General features: G+C 50.0%; 1 protein-coding gene across 2 annotated transcripts in view; it reads left to right on the top strand.

The window, feature by feature from the left end:
- Positions 1 to 19571, top strand: part of MASP1 (MBL associated serine protease 1) — an 87677-nt gene extending 68106 nt beyond the window's left edge. The window contains exons 11-16 of one of the 2 annotated variants that reach the window (XM_060274242.1): positions 10572 to 10706; positions 11739 to 11852; positions 13468 to 13653; positions 15305 to 15372; positions 16710 to 16809; positions 18560 to 19571. In XM_060274242.1, coding sequence (XP_060130225.1) covers positions 10572 to 10706; positions 11739 to 11852; positions 13468 to 13653; positions 15305 to 15372; positions 16710 to 16809; positions 18560 to 18750 — 794 coding nt within the window. In that variant the 3' untranslated portion in view covers positions 18751 to 19571. Of the gene's footprint in view, positions 1 to 5083; positions 8118 to 10571; positions 10707 to 11738; positions 11853 to 13467; positions 13654 to 15304; positions 15373 to 16709; positions 16810 to 18559 lie in introns of those variants that run through there. The other variant, XM_060274241.1, reaches the window with a different exon arrangement.
- The last annotated feature ends 610 nt before the right edge of the window (positions 19572 to 20181 follow it).

Raw genomic sequence — 20181 nt, 5'->3', positions numbered from 1 at the left:
CGGAACGGATTAATTCACTTTCCATTACTTTCAATGGGAAAGTTCGCTTCAGTTTATGAACGCTTCAGTTTATGAACAGACTTCCGGAACCAATTGTGTTCATAAACCGAGGTACCACTGTACATGTGGATCTACCCCATATGGGGGAATAAACCCAGTGCTTCTGCTAGCTGAGAGCTAGCAGTCCTAGCTAAAAGCTGGTCAAACAAAGAAGGAAGTCAAAAAGAGGAAGGTGTGCTGCGTGACTTGTCCTTTTGTTACCTGGACAGGTTAGCTCATGCCCACTTTCTATCACATGCAAAAGGAAGGATGCTTTAGCCAGGAGGAACCGGATGTTTCGACTGGCTGGACCAAACATTCCCTCGCATGTCTTCTTATGGATCACATCTCACACATAGTTCAATGCTGAGTGGTGCATTTCACAGGGGGTGGGCATAGATTTCAGGTCATTACAGTATAACTATCTGGATACAACAGCCAAGAAGGCAGGGCAGCCCTGTTCAGTTTTTAATGTCTGACAGTTTTTAATGTCTGACATTTTATTATTTTTTTATATTTTGCTGGAAGCTTCTCGAGTGGCTGGGGAAAGCCAGCCAAATGGGCAGGGTATAAATAATATAAATTACTATTTGCACACGCTGCCAAGGGAAGTGAGGGGCAAATGAGGCTCGTCGAACAGGAAAAGTAGCCCATCTAGGAGAAAGAAAACTCTGATCCTAAATCTCTGCTGCTTTGGGGGACATCTTCAGGAGAAGAAAAGGCTAAGGAGCAGACCCTACACAGATCTGGGGTGGAGTCCCTAAGGCAGTTGGATAGCGCCTTGTACGCCTCCTTCCGGCAACTCCTGCAGCCAAGTTGGTGCCAAACGTCTTGCTCTGCTTTCCTTTGGACCCCATCAGTGAGGCCAAGAGAGGGGTCTTGTCGTCTGGGCAGCCCAGGACCTACAGACACACGGCCCAGGCTTGCGGCCCGGAGAGGTCACTTTGGTGCTGCTAATGCAACGGTTTGACTTCACCCCCAGAGGCACACTCCATTGTCTCTCGAAACAGACAGATGCCAGCCGCAACAACAATGCACTCTGGAGTTAGGTAGGATGTGAGACCCTGGCCGCCAGGTGTCCTGGAGCTCAGATCTCTGGGTTGCTCACTGCAGTGGCAAACCTGGTAGGGAATTGTATCAGAGTAAACCCACAGCCACCAGGAGACATCCAAGTGACCCCTGTGTGGACACAATGGTGCCTTTGAGGGCTTTCCCTGATGCCCACGAAGCCTTTGAACTCCTCCTCCTCCTCCTCCTCCTCCTCCTCCTCCTCCTCCTCCTCCTCCTCCTCCTCCTCCTCCTCCTTTGGCAACCACTCGTAGCCGAGTAAGATTGTCTTCCATAAACACGGTTTGAACAATGAGTCCGTAAGTGACTGTGGAGGCCAATTCTGGATCCACACGTCCTTCCACGGTGGGGACATTGGTTTCCAGGCGGGAGTTGATCCCGGTGAGGGTTTGCCAAGCATGCCTTCCTCTTAGCACATTTCTCCCTTGCCTCCTGAGTTTGAGTGTCTTCAAAACCCATGACAGCAAAGGCTGTTCTCCAACTGGAGCGCTCGCAGGCCAGTGTTTCCCAGTTGCCGGTGTTTATACTACCTTTCTTTAGATTTGCCTTGAAAGAGTCTTTGAACCTCTTTTGTTGACCACCAGCATTACGCTTTCCATTTTTAAGTTGGGAATAGAGTAGTTGCTTTGGAAGATGATCATCAGGTATTTACACAACATGACTAGCCCAACGAGGTTGATGTTGAAGAATCATTGCTTCAACACTGGTGATCTTTGCTTCTTCCAGTACACAGGTATTAGTTCGCCTGTCTTCCCAAGTGATGTGTAAAACACTACACCTTGGCCATGAGGTGGTAAAAGCAGTTACCTTTTTCTCTCTTGAAAGGCCCATTGAGCTGGAAGTTGGATGAGTGGCAGGTTTCTACACTTCCTCTTTCTGCTCTAGACGCCTTTCAAGGCTCAGATGAATTCTACTGCATCCAGCTTTTGCCAAATATCTTGGAAAAGTGAACTCTTTGTGGGTGCACTTTCTGTGTCTTGGGTGGGGGAATGGTTGGCCTGGGGAGGGGGGACGTGAGCAGAAGGAGCGGCAGCAACACCCATGGCTCTCGCTCAAGAAGCCACATGTGCTCACAGGCCTAAAAATAGTCGGCGGTCCTTGATGAAGAGCATATAGGGGCAATGTTCTAATTAATTTCCCTTACTCTGCCATTTTAGCGGAGCTCCTTCCGTCAAGCTTTCTCTGCCCTTGCCAACCCTTTAATCAGTATCCATTTTAGCAGAGCACTAATTTTGCCTACTGACAGTTAAGCAAAACAAATAAACACACACTTAATGCATTTCAGTACTCTTGGCTGCCGTTCAATTAACTCCAGTGCGATGTAAATTAAAGCAGGAAGGCTGCCAGATGGTGTCCTTGTGCTGCTGGTTCCAAAGGGCGTGGAAGGGTGGGTGAAGGGGGGGAGAGGTGACTATTCTGCTGTGAGGGTGTCCTCCCTTGGGACCTGCAGGGATCTCTGCTGGCAATGCACCACACTCTTCAAAGGTTTTTGTCTCCATGCAAACGTTTGTTTTGATTTTCATCTAGCATACCCAGTGGTTTATTCTGGCTGGGCACCTGTGCCTTTCACAGTTGCAAGGCAAGCAGTTATTTCACAGGTGAAGTGTTTTTCCGTTCTGCAGCTGCCCTGGATGAACAAAGAACTCATTGTGTTGATCTCACTTGACAGTTTCACCCCTTAATGTGCAAGTGTTTGCAACAGACAAAGCTCCAGATCGAGCCCTTTACACTTCTCGGGTTTTGCTAAAGCGTTGCAGTGTATGCTGCTGTCAGACCGGGATCTATGGGTGGGTTTTTTCCCCGGTTAACTGAGTCAGCTTGTCGATTGCCGTCCAATTTGAGCTTTCATCTGAGAAATTCAGCGCTTGTTGTTTGCACTCATTTAAGTAACTCAGGGCTCACAGAACCCATGCTTTCTTGACACTATGGTTATGCCCAAAAATAACGGGATTCCACTATGCTTGGGTACTAAATGGGCAATCCCAAACCCTGGTAGGCAGCCAGCGGGAGGGCTATAGCCACCTCCACACCCACAGCCCTACCAATTGTGCCAGCCAGGGCAGAAGAGAGGAGCAGAGAAAATTACACTTGCCTATGCCCACTCTTGGGACGCGGGTGGTGCTGTGGGTTAAACCACGGAGCCTAGGGCTTGCCGATCAGAAGGTTGGCGGTTCGAATCCCCGCGACGGGGTGAGCTCCCGTTGCTTGGCCCCAGCCTAGCAGTTCGAAAGCACGTCAAAGTGCAAGTAGATAAATAAGTACTGCTACAGCGGGAACGGCGTTTCCATGTGCTGCTCTGGTTCGCCAGAAGCGGCTTTGTCATGCTGGCCACATGACCTGGAAGCTGTACGCCGGCTCCCTCGGCCAATAACGCGAGATGAGCGTGCAACCCCAGAGTCGGCCACGACTGGACCTAATGGCCAGGGGCCCCTTTACCTTTACCTTTATGCCCACTCTTGCACTGGACCAGCCCAACTCCACGTCCCACTGCCCAAATGCCCCAGTTCAGGACTTTCTGATGCCTTCCTCCCACCCACCCAGCATGTGGGCTGATGCAGTGGGGCTCCCAGTCCTGGCAGATATGGGCAGCGAATCAGAGTTCTGCCTTGCTCTGCCCGGCTATGCATGGTGTGATGTTGAGATGACGCCTGGCACTCTGACCCGCCGACCACACCGGCCTCCATTGAAATCGCGGAAGGCGTTGGTGCTCCCAAAGAATCCTCCCTCCTCCTTTCCCAAGAGACGCTGGCGACATCTGCCCAACCGGCCTGCCTCCTGTTTCGTTGCCAGCCCTAGGCACCTCCGGAGAGCGTGCAGCTTGTCCTGCCCAGCTAGCGACTGGCACAGCTGCCTCCCTTCACCGTGCATGCTGGTGGGGAGTTCAGCCGCTTCCTTTCCTGCCCCGCAAAGGTATTCCGGGTCTCTGAGGGCGCAATGATGGATAGCACCAGGGGGTGCCATTGCATCATTGCCTGTAGATTATGCCATGGGTCTCCTGGAGGGAAGCTTCTGTACATATCTGCCTCGGGCATTTAAAGCTGCATCGTACCACTTTAAACATTGCAGGCGGTTGGGCAGGATGACCCTTTGGGTCCCTGACAATCCTGTGATTCTATGAGTCGGTCGAGAATCCTGGGAACTGCAATCTGTTAAGGATGCTGAGAGTTCTTAGGACACTCCCAATCCCCGCCACAGAGCTACCAGTATGTATGCAGAGCCTGCTGGATGAAGGGGACCCCCGCAAGCAGGATTCGAACACAACTCTGGTTGAGATGCCTGCATTGCAGGGGTGACCCTCAGGGTCCCTTCCACACTTCCACAATTCTATGATTCTCCCCTCCAGCGGTTTCCAGAAGTATTCAGAAGCACTGCTGCCTCCAAGCTGCGGAGGCAGAGAGATCATGGCCGTTGTGGGACTTCCCTGGGAACAGGGATTAATTGCTAAATCCCTGTGGGGGCGATAGCTCTGTGATGGGGATGGAGTCTCCTAACAACTCTCAGCATCCACAACAGACTACAGATCCCAGGATTCCATGGGGGGGGGCATGCAATAGAACATAGAACATAGATGCAGGTGTCCAGCAGCAGCAATTGAGGGTCGAATTCCAGTAATTACCAAACAGCAACTCAATAGATAGATAGATAGATAGATAGATAGATAGATAGATAGATAGATATAATTTCATAAAAATTCTGCTGGTCAATTTGAAATTTCAATCGTTTGAATTGATACAGCTGAATGCTGCCCAGCTCTAAAATGATCAACGATCCAGCGCACCTTTACAGAGTAGCCCTGTAGGACTTAATATAGGAAACAAAAGTTGGAAGCAAGGCAAGAACTTTTCTGCCACCCCGCCCCCAATGTGGGGGGTGGAATCCTGGCATAATCTACTTGGAGTCACAGTTTGGCTACTTTTGGGTGACAGATTCAGCCCTGGTCGTCTAACCACCTGTTCTGTTGTTGTTTTCCCCCCAGTCTGTGGGCAGCCGACACGGTCACTGCCCACCCTGATCAAGCGCATCATCGGCGGGCGCAACGCAGAGCCCGGTTTCTTCCCTTGGCAAGCCCTGATTGTGGTGGAGGACACGTCCCGAGTGCCTAATGACAGGTGGTTTGGCAGTGGGGCCCTGCTCTCCGAATCGTGGGTGCTGACCGCCGCCCATGTCCTCCGCTCCCAGCGCCGGGACAACACCATCATCCCCGTCTCCAAAGAGCACGTCACCATCTACCTGGGCCTTCACGACGTGAGGAACAAGGTGGATGCCGTCAACCGGACGGTGGAGAAGATCGTCCTCCATGAGGACTTTGACATCCAGAACTACAACCACGACATTGCCTTGGTGAAGCTGAAGGAGAAGGTGACGCTAGGACCCCACGTCATGCCCATCTGCCTCCCGCAGTACGAACACGAGTTGGAAGGACCTCAGCCCAACACGTTGGGCCTGGTGGCCGGCTGGGGCATCTCCAACCCCAACATCACCGTGGATGAGGTCATCAGCTCCGGCATGAGGACCCTCTCTGACGTCCTCCAGTATGTCAAGCTCCCGGTGGTCCTTCATGCCGAGTGCAAGATGAGCTACGAATCTCGGTCGGGGAACTACAGCGTCACCGAGAACATGTTCTGTGCCGGCTACTATGAAGGCGGGAAAGACACTTGCCTTGGAGACAGCGGGGGAGCCTTCGTCATCCAAGACCCCGAGAGCCGGAGATGGGTGGCCCAAGGACTGGTCTCGTGGGGAGGCCCCGAAGAGTGCGGGAGCAAGCAAGTGTACGGGGTCTACACCAAGGTCTCCAACTACGTGGGCTGGCTGCAGGAGAAGACCAGGTGGACATTCGGGGGGGTCGAGAGGAACAGATGAACCTTTTGAGAGCCTTTATGGGCCGTCAGTTGTTGTTTCACACACACACAAACACACACACACACAGAGAATAAGTATGTACAATTGTTATTAATTGGAAGGAAGTGGGGACCATTCCTCGAAGCAGCGCTCCTGTCCAACAAATACCACATTTTCCAAGAAAAGGAACTCAACATGTCCAAAAGGGAACCAATTCCAAATCACTGTTTGATTCCCAAAAAAAACAGTCGCCCGATGTCAATGTCTGGCGATTGACAGGTAGGCAAACTCATCAATGAGACAAACTTTGCCCCGCAGGGGGCACAGGGGATAATAATCTGGCCTATCCCTGAGCATTGGACATAAATGAGCTCCTCACCCACCCAGGTATGTCTCCTTTCCCACCCTGCAAAATGCACAGTTTCCCCCACTTCCAGTTTAACATGAAAGCGTGAAATTAAAAGCCCAGGAAGTCACCTTTTAAATGCAACGTCTAAGTAGTCGACTTTGGCCAGTATGTTGCTTAATTGTGTGGCTCAGAGAAAGAGAAGCCCCCTCTGGTGGTCACTTTCTGTATTTCTTTCTTTCTTTATCGAGAATCCCTCCCCTTGAATGTTTAAAACATTGAATTGCAGAGTTCATGTCTTTCAAATCTGTCCCCAAACTCCAGCTCTGGGATAGGGATGGGTTTTCTGTATCCACAAAGTCAGGCTTCACAGTCAGGCATCCTCTGAAACGTTGCAGATTTCTTCCGAAATCCAAGGCTCGCAAAATTCGGTCTGGAATGTTTGAAAGCGATTTGTGGGGATTTGGCGAATTCCGTATTCCGTATCGCTCGTTTCTGCATCACTTCCTTGAATTCTGGATTCAATGTCATGTTGTTGCTGCCTCCCCCACCCTGCCCCACCCCTTGTCCCCAAGAGAAATATATTTCGACATCTTGGGATCAGAAGGAGACATTTGCGTTTGTCCCTTTTGGGGGGGGTCAGCTCTTGCTTAATGCTCAAAGCCAGCCTCAAGCAACCTGTTGCCTCTCCAGATATTCTGGGCCGCAACAGCCGTGCTAGAAGAAGCTGATGGGAGTCATAGTCCAAAACATCCCGAGGGCGCCGGGTTGGCAAAGGCTTTCCTTAGCCTTCAATCCAGGTGAGCATCTTTAACGAAAGGAGGGGATCTTGCTTGTGTGCATGCTAGCAGGAGGCGGCTGCAATGCTTTAATTCGGAACTGCAAATTTGAATATGTTCAAAAGCTTCCCAATCACTCCAATGAAAGATGGTGCCCAGCCCTGTTCTGGATCACTAGGGGTTTCTCAGCATTGCAAGGTCAAAGGTCTTTTCCTAATTTGAAAACACTCCTCGGACTGATAAACTTTGTTTCAGTACAAAGAACCAGGCCAAACTACTCAATCTTCCCTCGGGAACTTACCTGAGTGGTGGCACTGCATTGAAGGCTGCGTATGTAGCTTACGTGTCAAGCACATTTGTAGAGCAAAGAAGGAACGTTGGGAATCATAGTTTGCCCCTCACAAAGCTACAATTCCCAGCACCCTTAGCAAACTACAGTTCATGGGGTCATTGGGGGGAGTGCTTTGAACGCAAGTTTTGTGAAGGGTTTACATGACGTTACCCTCATCAAAAACACACCGTTTAATCCAGATATCTCATTTCCATGGTGTGTTTTACTCCCGGATAGGGAAGTTTTTAATGTTTGATGTTTTATTATGCTTTTATATTTGTTGGAAGCTGCCCAGAGTGCCTGGGGCAACCCAGTCAGATGGGCGGGGTACTATTATTATTATTATTATTATTATTATTATTATTATTATTATTATTTCTGTGTACATTGTAAATCCAGATTAAAGGGGCAATAATATGGGGTGGCATTTCGAATAGGACGATGTCATGTGGATGCTGCAAAAATCTTGGATATGTGAGTTTCACTAAGTCCTCCTGTGTGGAAGCAATGAGGAAACACTGAAAAAAATAATCCAAAGAAACATGTTTTATGTTACTATAATACATGCTTAGAAAAATATTATTGGCTCTGTTACATATTTAAGAGATGTTATGCTGTTTGCTATGGGTTTTGTATTCTGTTTTGTAGCATTTTTACTATTTTGTATTGCAATCCTTAGCAGGAAAGAGAATAAAATTATTGTACTACATACCAATCTCTGCAAATCGAGAATTCCATTCGGGGCACTTTGTGTCAGAAATCCGTGTGTTGCACCACTGAGTAATGCATGGAGTTTTCAAAGAATCATAAAATTGTAGAGCTGTAAGGGAGCATGAGGGCCAAGGGACATCTAGTCCAGCCCTGTGCAATGCAAGAATCTCAGCTAAAGCATCCAGGACAGTTGGCCATCCATCCTCTGCTCAAAAACCTCCAAGGAAGAAAAGCCCATCATTTCCCGAGGGAGTCCATTCCACTGTTCTTCCTGATGTTTACTCTAACCATTACACCACACTGTCTCCCATGTTGAGCTTGGGGCTGTTCGTCTCACCAGCAGAACCAATCTGGCACTCCCAACGGCACACCAAATTGTCTCACCCCCTCACCATCCCCGCACATGCCAGGATGTGGGAGAAACTCCCTTTGGGGGGTTCGATACGGAGGCTGAAACCAGACCCCCCAATTAGTCAAACATTTTATTCAGCAATGCCTAAATGGCCTCGGTCCTGTATACCTGAAGGAACATCTCCACCCCCATCGTTCAGCCCGGACGCTGAGATCCAGCACCGAGGGCCTTCTGGCGGTTCCCTCATTGCGAGAAGTGAGGGTACAGGGAACCAGACAGAGGGCCTTTTCGGGGGTGGCACCCACCCTCCCAGCAGATGTCAAGGCAATAAGCAACTATTTTACTTTTAAAAGACAACTGAAGGCAGCCCATTTTAGGGAAGTTTTTAATGTTTGATGTTTTATTGTCTTTAATATTCGGTTGGAAGCCGCCCAGAGTGGCCGGGGAAACCAAGCCAGATGTGCGGGGTATAAATAATATATTATTATTATTATTATTATTATTATTATTATTATTATTATTAGGGAGATTGGGTCCTCTTCTCCTCCACTATCTCTCATCCAACCAGAGTCTTTGAAAACACTTACTCAACCCATATATATGTGTGTGTGTGTGTGTGTGTGTGTGTGTGTGTGTGTGTGTGTGCAGAGCCCTCCTTGCACCTTATCTGGCATTGTTTTTCAGCCCTTGAAGGTAAAGGTAAAGGTACCCCTGACCATTAGGTCCCGTTGCGAACGACTCTGGGGTTGAGGCACTCAACTCACTCTATAGGCCAAGGGAGCCGGCGTTTGTCCGCAGACAGTTTTTTCCGAGTCATGTGGCCAGCATGACTAAGCCGCTTCTGGTGAACCAGAGCAGCACACGGAAATGCTATTTACCTTCCCGCTGGAGCGGTACCTATTTATCTACTTGCACTTTGACGTGCTTTCGAACTGCTAGGTGGGCAGGAGCTGGGACAGAACAATGGGAGCTCACCCCATCGCGGGGATTCGAACCATTGACCTTCTGATCGGCAAGCCCTAGACCACAGCACCACCCGATTCTTTTTCAGCCCTTAGGCTCCTCCGAAACTGGTTCTTACTAGCTTTGTGATCAGGCCGTAGCCTTGTGAAAAGAAACTGGCCTTACTGACAAGGGGTTTTGCAGAATTCCTACCTCACCGGCCCTTCAGAAACATCCAGGGGGGTCACCCAGCAGCTACAGGTGCCACTCTGAGTTGCACTTGCTTCTGCGTTTTGAACACTTGACAGCCCAACTGTTGCCACTTCCTTCTTAAAAGAGCTTGGTTTGCTACCAAAATGCCGGAAATTACCCAGTTTAAGGAAGAAATGTGGTTTGGGGGGGAAGAGGGTGGGAAACGGAAGGGGGTTGATCACAGGTGCTCTGCAGGTGGGCAGGGAGGGTGAAGCTTAGAAGCAACAACCCCCCACCCAATGGTGAGGGGAGCAATAATTGGGAGGTCATGGGAACCCACCTTGGAGGAAGAGAGAAGTCAGTGCCCTGGGACTTATAGTTTTTATTGCCATTATATCCCATCTTTCCTCCCAAGGAGCTCAAGATTGTGTACACAGTTTTCTCTCCTCCCTACAACCCTGTGAGGTAGGCCAGGCTGAGAGGCAGTGACTGGCGACCCAAGGTCACCCAAATGAATTTCATGGCTGCGGGGAGACTAGAACCCCAATCTCCCAAGGTCTAACACTCAAACCATTACACCATACTGTCTCTTGCTATTCCGGTTGTGATTTTTAAGGGAGGTACTGGCCACTGAAAGATCAGGAGATGAGAATTAGGTGTGATAACACCAGGGGTTGGTTGGTTTATTTATTTATTTATTTATTTAAAAAGGTAAGTGCAGCCATTTCTCATTACAGTGGCCCAACTGGAACTCAGGGTACCAGCTAGAACGAGGGTCTCCACTTCCTTGCATCTGTGCAAGGGTTAAACCTCAGCCGTCCTCCCCCACCCTTGCCCGCTTTCTCAGGTCCCAGAGGGGCAGGGGGGCTGCCAACAGATCAGAAAGACCTGAGCTGCGAGGGCTTGGACTCCATGACCTTCCAACTCTATGATCTCCTCCTCGCTAAGTCCATCCTTTCCCTTCTCTTTCAGTGTGTGGGAAACCCAGGTTCTCCAGGAGCCTGCTTGCTCGCATTGCCAACGGGCGCTACGCCCAGAGAGGGATCTCGCCATGGGTCGCCATGCTGCAGAGGAACGGGCGCCCCTTCTGCGGGGGGTCTCTCCTAGGTAAGGACCTCTGGAAGGGCATTGAGAAACCACCTTCCAGGTCTGAGTCTTCCGGTGATGGCTGACTCTGACTGTTCTCTTCCTTGGGAGGAGGCGGGCCAGGACTTGAGGGGATAATATCATAGAATCACACAACAATGGTCCATCCATTTTATGATGTAAATGCTATACTGGCATTCATAGAATCGGAGAAACAGTACAGGTGAAAGTGGCCGCAGGTATCATCTAGACCAGCCCTGTGCAATGTAGGAATCGCAGCTAAATAATCCCTGAGAGCAAAACGTTGGACCTCCGGCCTTATAACTCCAAGAAGAAGTCAAATGAGGTTTCTCCTGGCAGATCGGGACAAAGATATCACTGCTTTAGTAGCTTCCTTTTTAGCCACACTTTTACCCGAAAGGAGGGACCCAGGTGGCGCTGTGGGTTAAACCACTGAGCCTAGGGCTTGCTGATCAGAAGGTCAGCGGTTCGAATCCCTGTGACGGGGTGAGCTCCCATTCCTCAGTCCCAGCTCCTGCCAACCTAGCAGTTCGAAAGCACGTCAAAATGCAAGTAGATAAATAGGAACCGCTACAGCGGGAAGGTAAACGGCGTTTCCATGTGCTGCTCTGGTTCGCCAGAAGCGGCTTTGTCATGCTGGCCACATGACCTGGAAGCTATACGCCAGCTCCCTCGGCCAATAATGCGAGATGAGCGCACAACCCCAGAGTCGGTCATGACTGGACCTAATGGTCAGGGGTCCCTTTACCTTTACCTTTACCTGAAAGGGTTCCCAATGAACCTTATGACCCAGACAACTTCACCCTTGTTCTTTTAATTATCCCAGTGACCTGAAATGTTTTATACTGTGATGCCAAGAAAGGTTTTTGATTTGATTTGAAATTTAATCCCTGAGAGTTGCCCACCCAACCTCTGCTTAAAAGCCTCCAGCGAAGGAGAGTCCACCACTTCACAAGGGAGTCTGTTCCACTGCCGAACAGCTCTTTGAAGACAACCCTCATGTTGCCATCTTAGCCCTTTCTTGTTCCCCAGGGAACAGGTGGGTTGTGACGGCCGCTCACTGTCTCCACCATGAACTCGACCTGGAGAATCCTGTCCTCCGAAGCTCTGACGTGATCAGCCCTTCGTCATTCAAGGTGATCCTAGGTAAGCGAGAGGCGGTTACTCGGGAGAGCAGCCTGTGTCTCGGAAATCCTATATTATAGGAACAATGAAAAAGTCTGCTGGATCAGGCCAATGGCCCAAGTCATCCGGCATCCACAGTGGCCAATCAGATGGCTGTGCGAAACCTCAAACCGGGACCCAAGCACAAGAGCTGTTCTGCCTTCCTGCAGTTTCTGGAAAGGTTCAGAAGCATTGCAATAGCTCAGTGGCGGAGCTTCTGCTTTCCACGCAGAAGGTGCCAGATTCAATCCCTGGCATCTCCAGGTGGATCTGAGCACCTGCCCCATCCAGCGCCGGGGCTAGGGCCGCTGCGTCCCCTCCATAGGCAGGAGGGCGCTGAGCTCTCATTTCGGCTCATGCGCCTCCTGCCTATGGAGGGGACGCTGTGAGCTTTTCAGCGGCCGCAGCAGCGAGCGAGCGTCGGCGTCGGCAGCAACAGCGCCCATAGCTGAAGGCTTCAGCTACAGGTGCTGCCGCCGCCACCACTGCTTGCTCGTTGTTCCCGGCGCGGGCGGCAGCGCGGGCGGCAGCGCGGGCGGGCGGCGGGCAGGCTCGCCAGCGCCCCCTCCATTTCAGGGGCGGAGCCAAGCAGCCACCCGCCAGGCTCCGGCAACGCACATGGAGGCGCTGGCAGTCGGCGGCGGGCGGCAGGCAGGCTCAACAGCGCCCCCTCCATTTCGGCGCCCTAGGCCATGGCCTAGTTTGCATAAATGGAGGCGCCGGCCCTGGCCCCATCTGAAACTCTGGAGAGCCACTGCCAGCCTGTGTTGGCAAAACTCAACTGAATAATATTAATATAATAATAATTTATTACTTATACCCTGCCCATCTGGCCGGGCCTTCTCAGCCACTCTGGGCAGCTTCCAACAGGATATTAAAAACACAATAGAACATCAAACATTAAAAACTTGCCTAAATAGGGCTGCCTTCAGATGTCTTCTAAAAGTCAGATAGTTGTTTGTTTCCTTGACATCTGATGGGAGGGCGTTCCACAGGAGGGCGCCACTACCAAGAAGGCCCTCTGTCTGGTTCCCTGCAACCTCACTTCTCTCAGGGAGGGAACCGGCAGAAGGCCCTCAGAGCTGGACCTCAGTGTCCGGGATGGACGATGGGGTGGAGATGCTCCTTCAGGTCTACTGGGCCAAGGCCGTTTAGGGCAGGGGCCAGTAAACTTTTTCAGCAAGGGGCTGGTCCACTGTCCCTCAGACCTTGTGGGGGGCCAGACTTTATTTTTTGGGGGGAATGAACTAATTCCTATGCCCCCACAAATAACCCAGAGATGCATTTTAAATAAAAGGACACGTTCTACTCATGTAAAAACATGCTGATTCCCGAACCGTCCGCGGGCCGGATTTAGAAGGTGATTGGGCCACATCCGGCCCCCGGGCCTTAGTTTGGGACCCCCTAGTTTAGGGCTTTAAAGGTCAGCACCAACACTTTGAATTGTGCTCGGAAACGTACTGGGAGCCAATGTAGATATTTCAAGACCGGTGTTATGTGGTCACAGCAGACTTAGGGTTCTGATTCCGTAGAAGGCAGCTTCCCATTCCGGATACACTCGCTCTCACTTCCAGCCTCTCTTTCTATCTTTTTGCAGGGAAACACAGAACCCAAAGGGAAGATGACACAGAGCAGCAGCTGCAGCCCCAAACCATCTCCATCCACCCATCCTACAAGGCGCCCACCTTTGAGTATGACATCGCCCTGGTGGAACTGTCTGAAGAGGCCAGGATGAATGATTACGTGATGCCCGTTTGCTTTCCAGATAGAGCCTACCCGAGAGGTGATGATGGGGCCCCATCCATTCACTAGACAATGTCAATTGGAGAAGCAGGCAGCCAACCCTTTCAGCTGGCTGGGAAGCATCGATTAAGGCAGAACTTTAACCAAGACAGAATTACATTCCCATGGATCATGAAAGAATCGCATCGGCTTGACTGCCTGTTTGCTCCTGAGCCCAGTTCAAGGAGACATAGAATCACAGCGCTGTCGAGTTGGAAAGGACCCAAAGGGTCACCTAATCCGAACCCCTGCGATGCAAGAAAGTCCTGCGTAGCTCAGGACACTAATGGATATGCAGGGGTGGAGGGGTCCGGGGTCGCAGGGGGTCAAAGATTCATTACTACTTCTGCAGTAGGGTCCCAGTCTCTGTGGGAATGTCCAGGGTGGCAGGAGAGGATATATTTATTATTAATATCCTTCCTAACTTGCACTAGCAAGTTTCTTTACTTAGCAGAGTTTACATTCCCCTTCTCACGCACAGCAGAAAACTACTTGCAAACTCGTGCGAGTTTCTTAAGACAATACGCAATTCCATCTGGCTTGTCCAGATTGAAATGTGTTCTGATATTTTCCTGGTAAGACCCCTTGAATCCCTCCTAAAAGAATAAAGACACCACAGTCTTATTCATAAGCAATAAAAAGAAAGTTTACTCACGATCAGGCAGAGCACAGTGTGATCCCTGAAGGCAGGCTTTAAGGTTAAAGTTACAGACGTATAAAAACAGGTTTACCCCATAAGGAAGATGACCTGGGGGACTGCTTGGCTGGCAGCCAGCAGTTCATTCCAGGAAGTTCGCAGGACGAAAGGAAGATGGAAAAGAGGGAGAGTGGCAACATGGCTTGGCCCTTTACCAGGTCCGGAAAGGTCACGCCCACCCACTAGTCACATGCAAGGAAGGATGCTCCAGGCCAGGAGAACAGGAAGTTTTGACTGGCTGGACCAAACATTCCCTTGCATGGCCACTCTAGGAAAACAAGGAATGTTGTACTTGACTTCTCCCAGTGGATTACATAGGAGGTGCGCAATCAGCATGAAAGATGAACTTTTTAGCCCCTGTATGTTGCAAAGCTTAGGAACCCTGAAAACATGAGGTACTTCAGCTCCAAGGGAATGGCATGCAAGTTCTGTTTTGGACAATCAAACTTCATGGAAAACGCAACTTAAGCCCTTCCCAAAGGAGACATCAGAGGTGCACAGTAAATGCTAGATCTAACTGAAAGGCAACACATAGAGATCTTCATTGATCATTTTAATGCACCCAGGGGGCGCCAACTATTGGTAGCCCAGGGGGTGAGGGCCCCCTCCAAATTCCATGGCAGCCATGCATGCACACGGTGTGATGTGCTCACCTCACTTGCACACAACATGGGCCATGCTCGCCATGTCACACACGCAAGCCGCACACTACAGCATGCGCGTGACATGTCAGCATGTCACACGGCATGCGCAAGGGACATCGGCGTGCACATGGAGGGCCAAAAGTGCCCCACACCTACTACAGGTGTTTTTGAGCAGTGGGAAGGAAAGATCACTCTCAGGAAGATCTAGTTTGCTTCATCAGACTGCAAGGAATGACACATCCTCCTTCCTCTCCAGGTCCCCTCCCAAAAGGTAATACAATGTCTGTCTTCTTCTTTTTCCCTTCCACTAGACACCATGGTCATTGTCAGCGGTTGGGGGAAGCAGTTCCTGCAACGTCTCCCAGATGCGCTGATGGAGGTGATTCTCCTTGTCGTTCATTCAAGGGGTGGCCAACTCCCAAGAGACTGCGATCTACTCACAGAGTTAAAAACTGGCAGTGATCTACCTCCTTTTTTGGGGTTCAGGTCAAAGTTGTTGGGTTTTTTCAGGGAGGAGGAGGGGCCTTTTTAGGGTTTAGGTCAAAGGTTTTGAGTGGGTTTTTTTAGGGAGGAGGAAAGCGCCGTTTTGATGGGCTGCAGGGTGAAAATGTTGAGCTTTTTTTTTTAGGAGAGCCATAGTTGTTGAGCTTCTTTGGGGGGAGCCAGTGATCTACCAGTGATCTACTACAGGTGTCAGTGATCTACCGGTAGATCACAATCTACCTGTTGGACGTGCCTGAATCTGAGATTGGAATGGAATTGCAGTCTGGTTAGGGAGCAGGCGCAGAAGTCTCAGTCCTTGCCCCCTCTTTCCATTTCTTCGTACGATGAGGGGAGCACAAGCTTGACACTTAGAATCAAAGGATTGTAGAGTTGGAAGGGGCCCCAATGGTCAACAAGTCCAATGGCCTGCAATGCAGGAATCACAGCTGAAAATTCCCTGTCAGATGGCCAGACAACCCAACCCCTCTGGAAAAACCTCCATCCAAGGTAGTCCATTTCACTGTTGAACAGTGAATTTACCATCAGAAAGTTTTAACATTAAGTGGGAATCTCCTTTCTAGCCATTTGAGTCCATTAGTTTGCGCCCTACCCTCTGGAGCAGCAAAAAAAAAAAAAATCCCACAAATTTCCTCCATCTTTCCTATGGCAGCCCTTCAGATATTTGAAGCTGGTTATCATGTCACCTCCAGGCTAAATATACACAACTCCTCAACTATTCCTCATATGGCTCAGTTTCCAGACCCCTGGTCATCTTGGTCGCCCTCCTCTGCACCCATTCCAGGTTGTCAATATCCTTCTCAAACTGTGATGCCCAGAACTGGGCACAGGATTCCAGGTGTGGCTTGGCCAAGGCGGAATAGAGAGCCGCTTGTTCCTTAGTCATCCTATGGACCAGAAGCCTATGAATTATGGGATTAGTGAATCTATGGAGCCTTTGGAAAAAGGTCCGTAGCTCAGGGGAAGAATATCTGCTTTGCACACAGAAGGTCTCAGGTTCAACCCCCAGAAGAATCACCAGGTGGGGCAGGAAGAGATTCCTGCATGAAACGTTGCCCAGCCACTGCCAGTCTGTGCAGACAATACTGAACTAAATGGACCAAGGCTGACCTGGTAGAAGGCAGTTTTGTGTGTTTGACAAAGGAGGACCATTCAGGCACATGAGACCAGACTCCTCTTTATCCCAGGAGTCATTTTTTTTGTTCTGTTTTGCAGATTGAGATCCCATTGACAGATCACGCAGTGTGCAAGGAAGCCTATCGCAAGCTGCAAAAGGTCGTGACAGGAGACATGATCTGCGCTGGAGAAAGACAAGGTGATTCTGAATAAATGTGCAATCAATTGTTGCCATTTTGAATTTTATTGTGATATTACATTCCTTAGTGGGTCTTTATACTTTTTTAAAATATTTTTTTTCATTAAATTTTCTGTTTTACATTTTAGAATATTCATTTAAACTTCCCTTCATCTCTTTCCGTGGTTCATTTTGCATACTGTAAATCCCTGCATATTTTACATAAACTAAACCATTCAGTATTCCATTGTTAAATCCATCAAAACTTATTTACACTGTTGAATTTATCTTAATGCTGCCAATGTTTTCAAGTAGTGTCATACATAAATAGCCTTTTTTTTGACACCTGGGAATTTCCATCTGAATTATCCCCAACAAAAAGGACTATGTTTTCCCCAAAAAAGTACTTTTAAACATTTTCTTTTCAATTCATTGTAGATCATTTCCCAATACTCCTTTACCCTTTTACAAGTCCACCAAGGGTCTTTATACCCTAGGCCAGGCATCCCCAAACTTCAGCCCTCCAGATGTTTTGGACTACAATTCCCATCTTCCCCGACCACTGGTCCTGTTAGCTAGGGATCATGGGAGTTGTAGGCCAAAACATCTGGAGGGCCACAGTTTGGGGATGCCTGCCCTAGGGTCTTCATAGGGTTGTTGGTCCCTGGGGATGAGTTCATGGAACCAAGGGAAGTTGAGGATCTCTGTGCCAATCGTTCTCTTTGGAGCAGGGAGATAAGTGTCGAGATGCAGGTTGGATGCTAACCTGTCATGCATGATTTAGTTGAGATTCCTGCAGTGCCGGGGGCTGAACTAGATGACCTGTTAGGTTTCTATTCCTCTCACTGTGCAGGTCACATACCTGTGTTATGCATTCGAGAAAAGATTGCTGGAATCACGGGAGCGGATGTTTGCTGTACAGTGGTACCTCAGTTTATGAACACAATTGGTTCCGGAAGTCTGTTCATAAACTGAAGCGTTCATAAACTGAAGCGAACTTTCCCATTGAAAGTAATGGAAAGTGAATTAATCCGTTCCAGACGGCCCGCGGAGTAAGCGTTCATAAACTGAAGCAAACTTTCCCATTGAAAGTAATGGAAAGTGGATTAATCCGTTCCAGACGGGTCCACGGAGTACTTAAACTGAAGCGTTCATAAACTGAAGCATGGGTGTAATTGGTTCCGGAAGTCTGTTCATAAACTGAAGCGTTCATAAACTGAAGCAAACTTTCCCATTGAAAGTAATGGAAAATGAATTAATCCGTTCCAGATGGGTCCGCAGTGTTCATAAACCGAAAATTCATAAACCGAGGTGTTCATAAACCGAGGTTCCACTGTATTCTGTTTCCGTTTGTTTTTTCTTCTTCGGACTACTCTCAGCGAGAGGAGACATCTTTTCCTTTTGTTCTGCCTTACGCTTAATAAAGTAGCTTTTAGTACACAACCTCAGCCTGGCTCCGTCTGCGTTTTATCTCTGCTGGACTCTGAATATGTGCTCAGTGTCTCCAAGACGTGGGTCATAATAAATCAAGGGCTGTCGGAACTCCCTAGAGCTGAACGCTGAACGCTGATGGGAGAGACGGGCTGGATTCGTTCCTGCATTATGCCTGTGGATCGTTCCTGACATGACCCCCAGGGGCCCTACCAAATCTGCCATTGTATTATTCTGATTCTAGGTCCTGTTCTTACCTTTGCAAACTCCACATAGAACAGGTGACTTTTCTGGTCTGAAAGATCCCCCAGCCATGATTGTTTCTCTCTTTCTCACGCAGGAGGAAAAGACGCTTGCAGCGGAGACTCCGGAGGCCCCATGGTCACTCTGAACAACCAGACTGGCCGGTGGCAGCTCATAGGGACAGTGTCTTGGGGCGATGGATGTGGCTTGAATGACCGCTATGGAGTGTATTCCAACGTCCTGCTGGCTCTGCCTTGGATTAAGCAGGTCACAGGAGAGCAATACTGAAGTTTTCCCAACCGTACGAAGAACCGAAAGCAAAATAAATAAATAGAGCAGCTGCCACATTTCAGAATCTTGCTGTCTCCAAAAAGTTCTCTGTCCAAGGGTGCCCCCCGTCTTAGGCCAGGGAGAAGCTTGCCCATTGATTTTTGCCTTGGACATGTGGATGAGAAAGGCCTAGCCTGGATCCCTCTGAACTGAACTCTGCTCCAATAGCTGAAGCTGACCTGCTTCCCTAGGATATTTGATGATGATTTGACTTTACAGGGACCCAAAAATCCTGGATCAAAGCAGTTAAAGGCAGTTTGGTTTGTGAAAGCCTTTAAAAATCATGCATGTCTTCTGCAACACACAGTCGTGCTTGGAAAGTAAGTCTGTTAACTAGTACTCAAAATAAATCTCAGGGGGAAAATGCATGGCGTATCAACTGGAGACGCATTTGTTTTGGGGAGGGATTGCAGCTAAATGAAAGAGCATGTTGTGCACAGGTGGTATTGAATTTAGTCCCCATCATTTCTAGCTAAAAGCACCTTGGGTACCAGGTTTGCAGAAGACTCCTCTACCTGAACCCCCAAAGAGCTCCAGTGAGTTGGAGCAGACTGGGATAGATTGGCCCAGTGCCTAACCGGAGAGAAGGCATCCATGATGTCACAGATCTGGGGTGGAGAACCTGTAATGTTGTTGAACTCCAAATCTCATCAGCCCAAGCCACCAAGGCCAAAAGTCAAGGATGTTGGAAGCTGGAATCCAGCAAGGTTCTCCATGCCTGGAACAGATAGAAGAAGGAGGCACCATCCAAAAATCTCAGGGACTCATGGGCGTAGGCAGGGGAGGCAGGAGGGGGCAATTGCCCCCCCCTAGAAGCAGGGCTGCTGGCCAGCCTGCCCCGCTGCCCGCCTGGTGCCGTCTCCCCACAGCCAGCAAGGGAGAAGGGAGGCGGAGGGAAAGCCAGGCAACCGCTTTGCGCGGCTCTGGGGCTTTCCCTCCACCTGCCCCGGCAATTGCAGAGGGGGAGGAGGGAGTCGGAGCAGCCCGATTTCGGGCTGATCCTGGCTCCCCCTCGCCCCTGCCGATCGCGGAGGGGGGAGGAGGGAGTCGGAGCAGCCCGATTTCGGGCTGATCCTGGCTCCCCCTCGCCCCTGCCGATCGCGGAGGGGGAGGAGGGAGTCGGAGCAGCCCGATTTCGGGCTGATCCTGGCTCCCCCTCGCCCCTGCCGATCGCGGAGGGGGAGGAGGGAGTCGGAGCAGCCCGATTTCGGGCTGATCCTGGCTCCCCCTCGCCCCTGCCGATCGCGGAGGGGGAAGGAGGGAGTCTGAGCAGCCCGATTTCGGGCTGATCCTGGCTCCCCCTCGCCCCTGCCGATCGCGGAGGGGGAAGGAGGGAGTCTGAGCAGCCCGATTTCGGGCTGATCCTGGCTCCCCCTCGCCCCTGCCGAT

The sequence above is a fragment of the Zootoca vivipara genome, chromosome 5 (genome assembly GCF_963506605.1).
Source record: "Zootoca vivipara chromosome 5, rZooViv1.1, whole genome shotgun sequence".
Taxonomy (NCBI): domain Eukaryota; kingdom Metazoa; phylum Chordata; class Lepidosauria; order Squamata; family Lacertidae; genus Zootoca; species Zootoca vivipara.
This window is presented reverse-complemented; position numbering and strand designations above follow the sequence as displayed.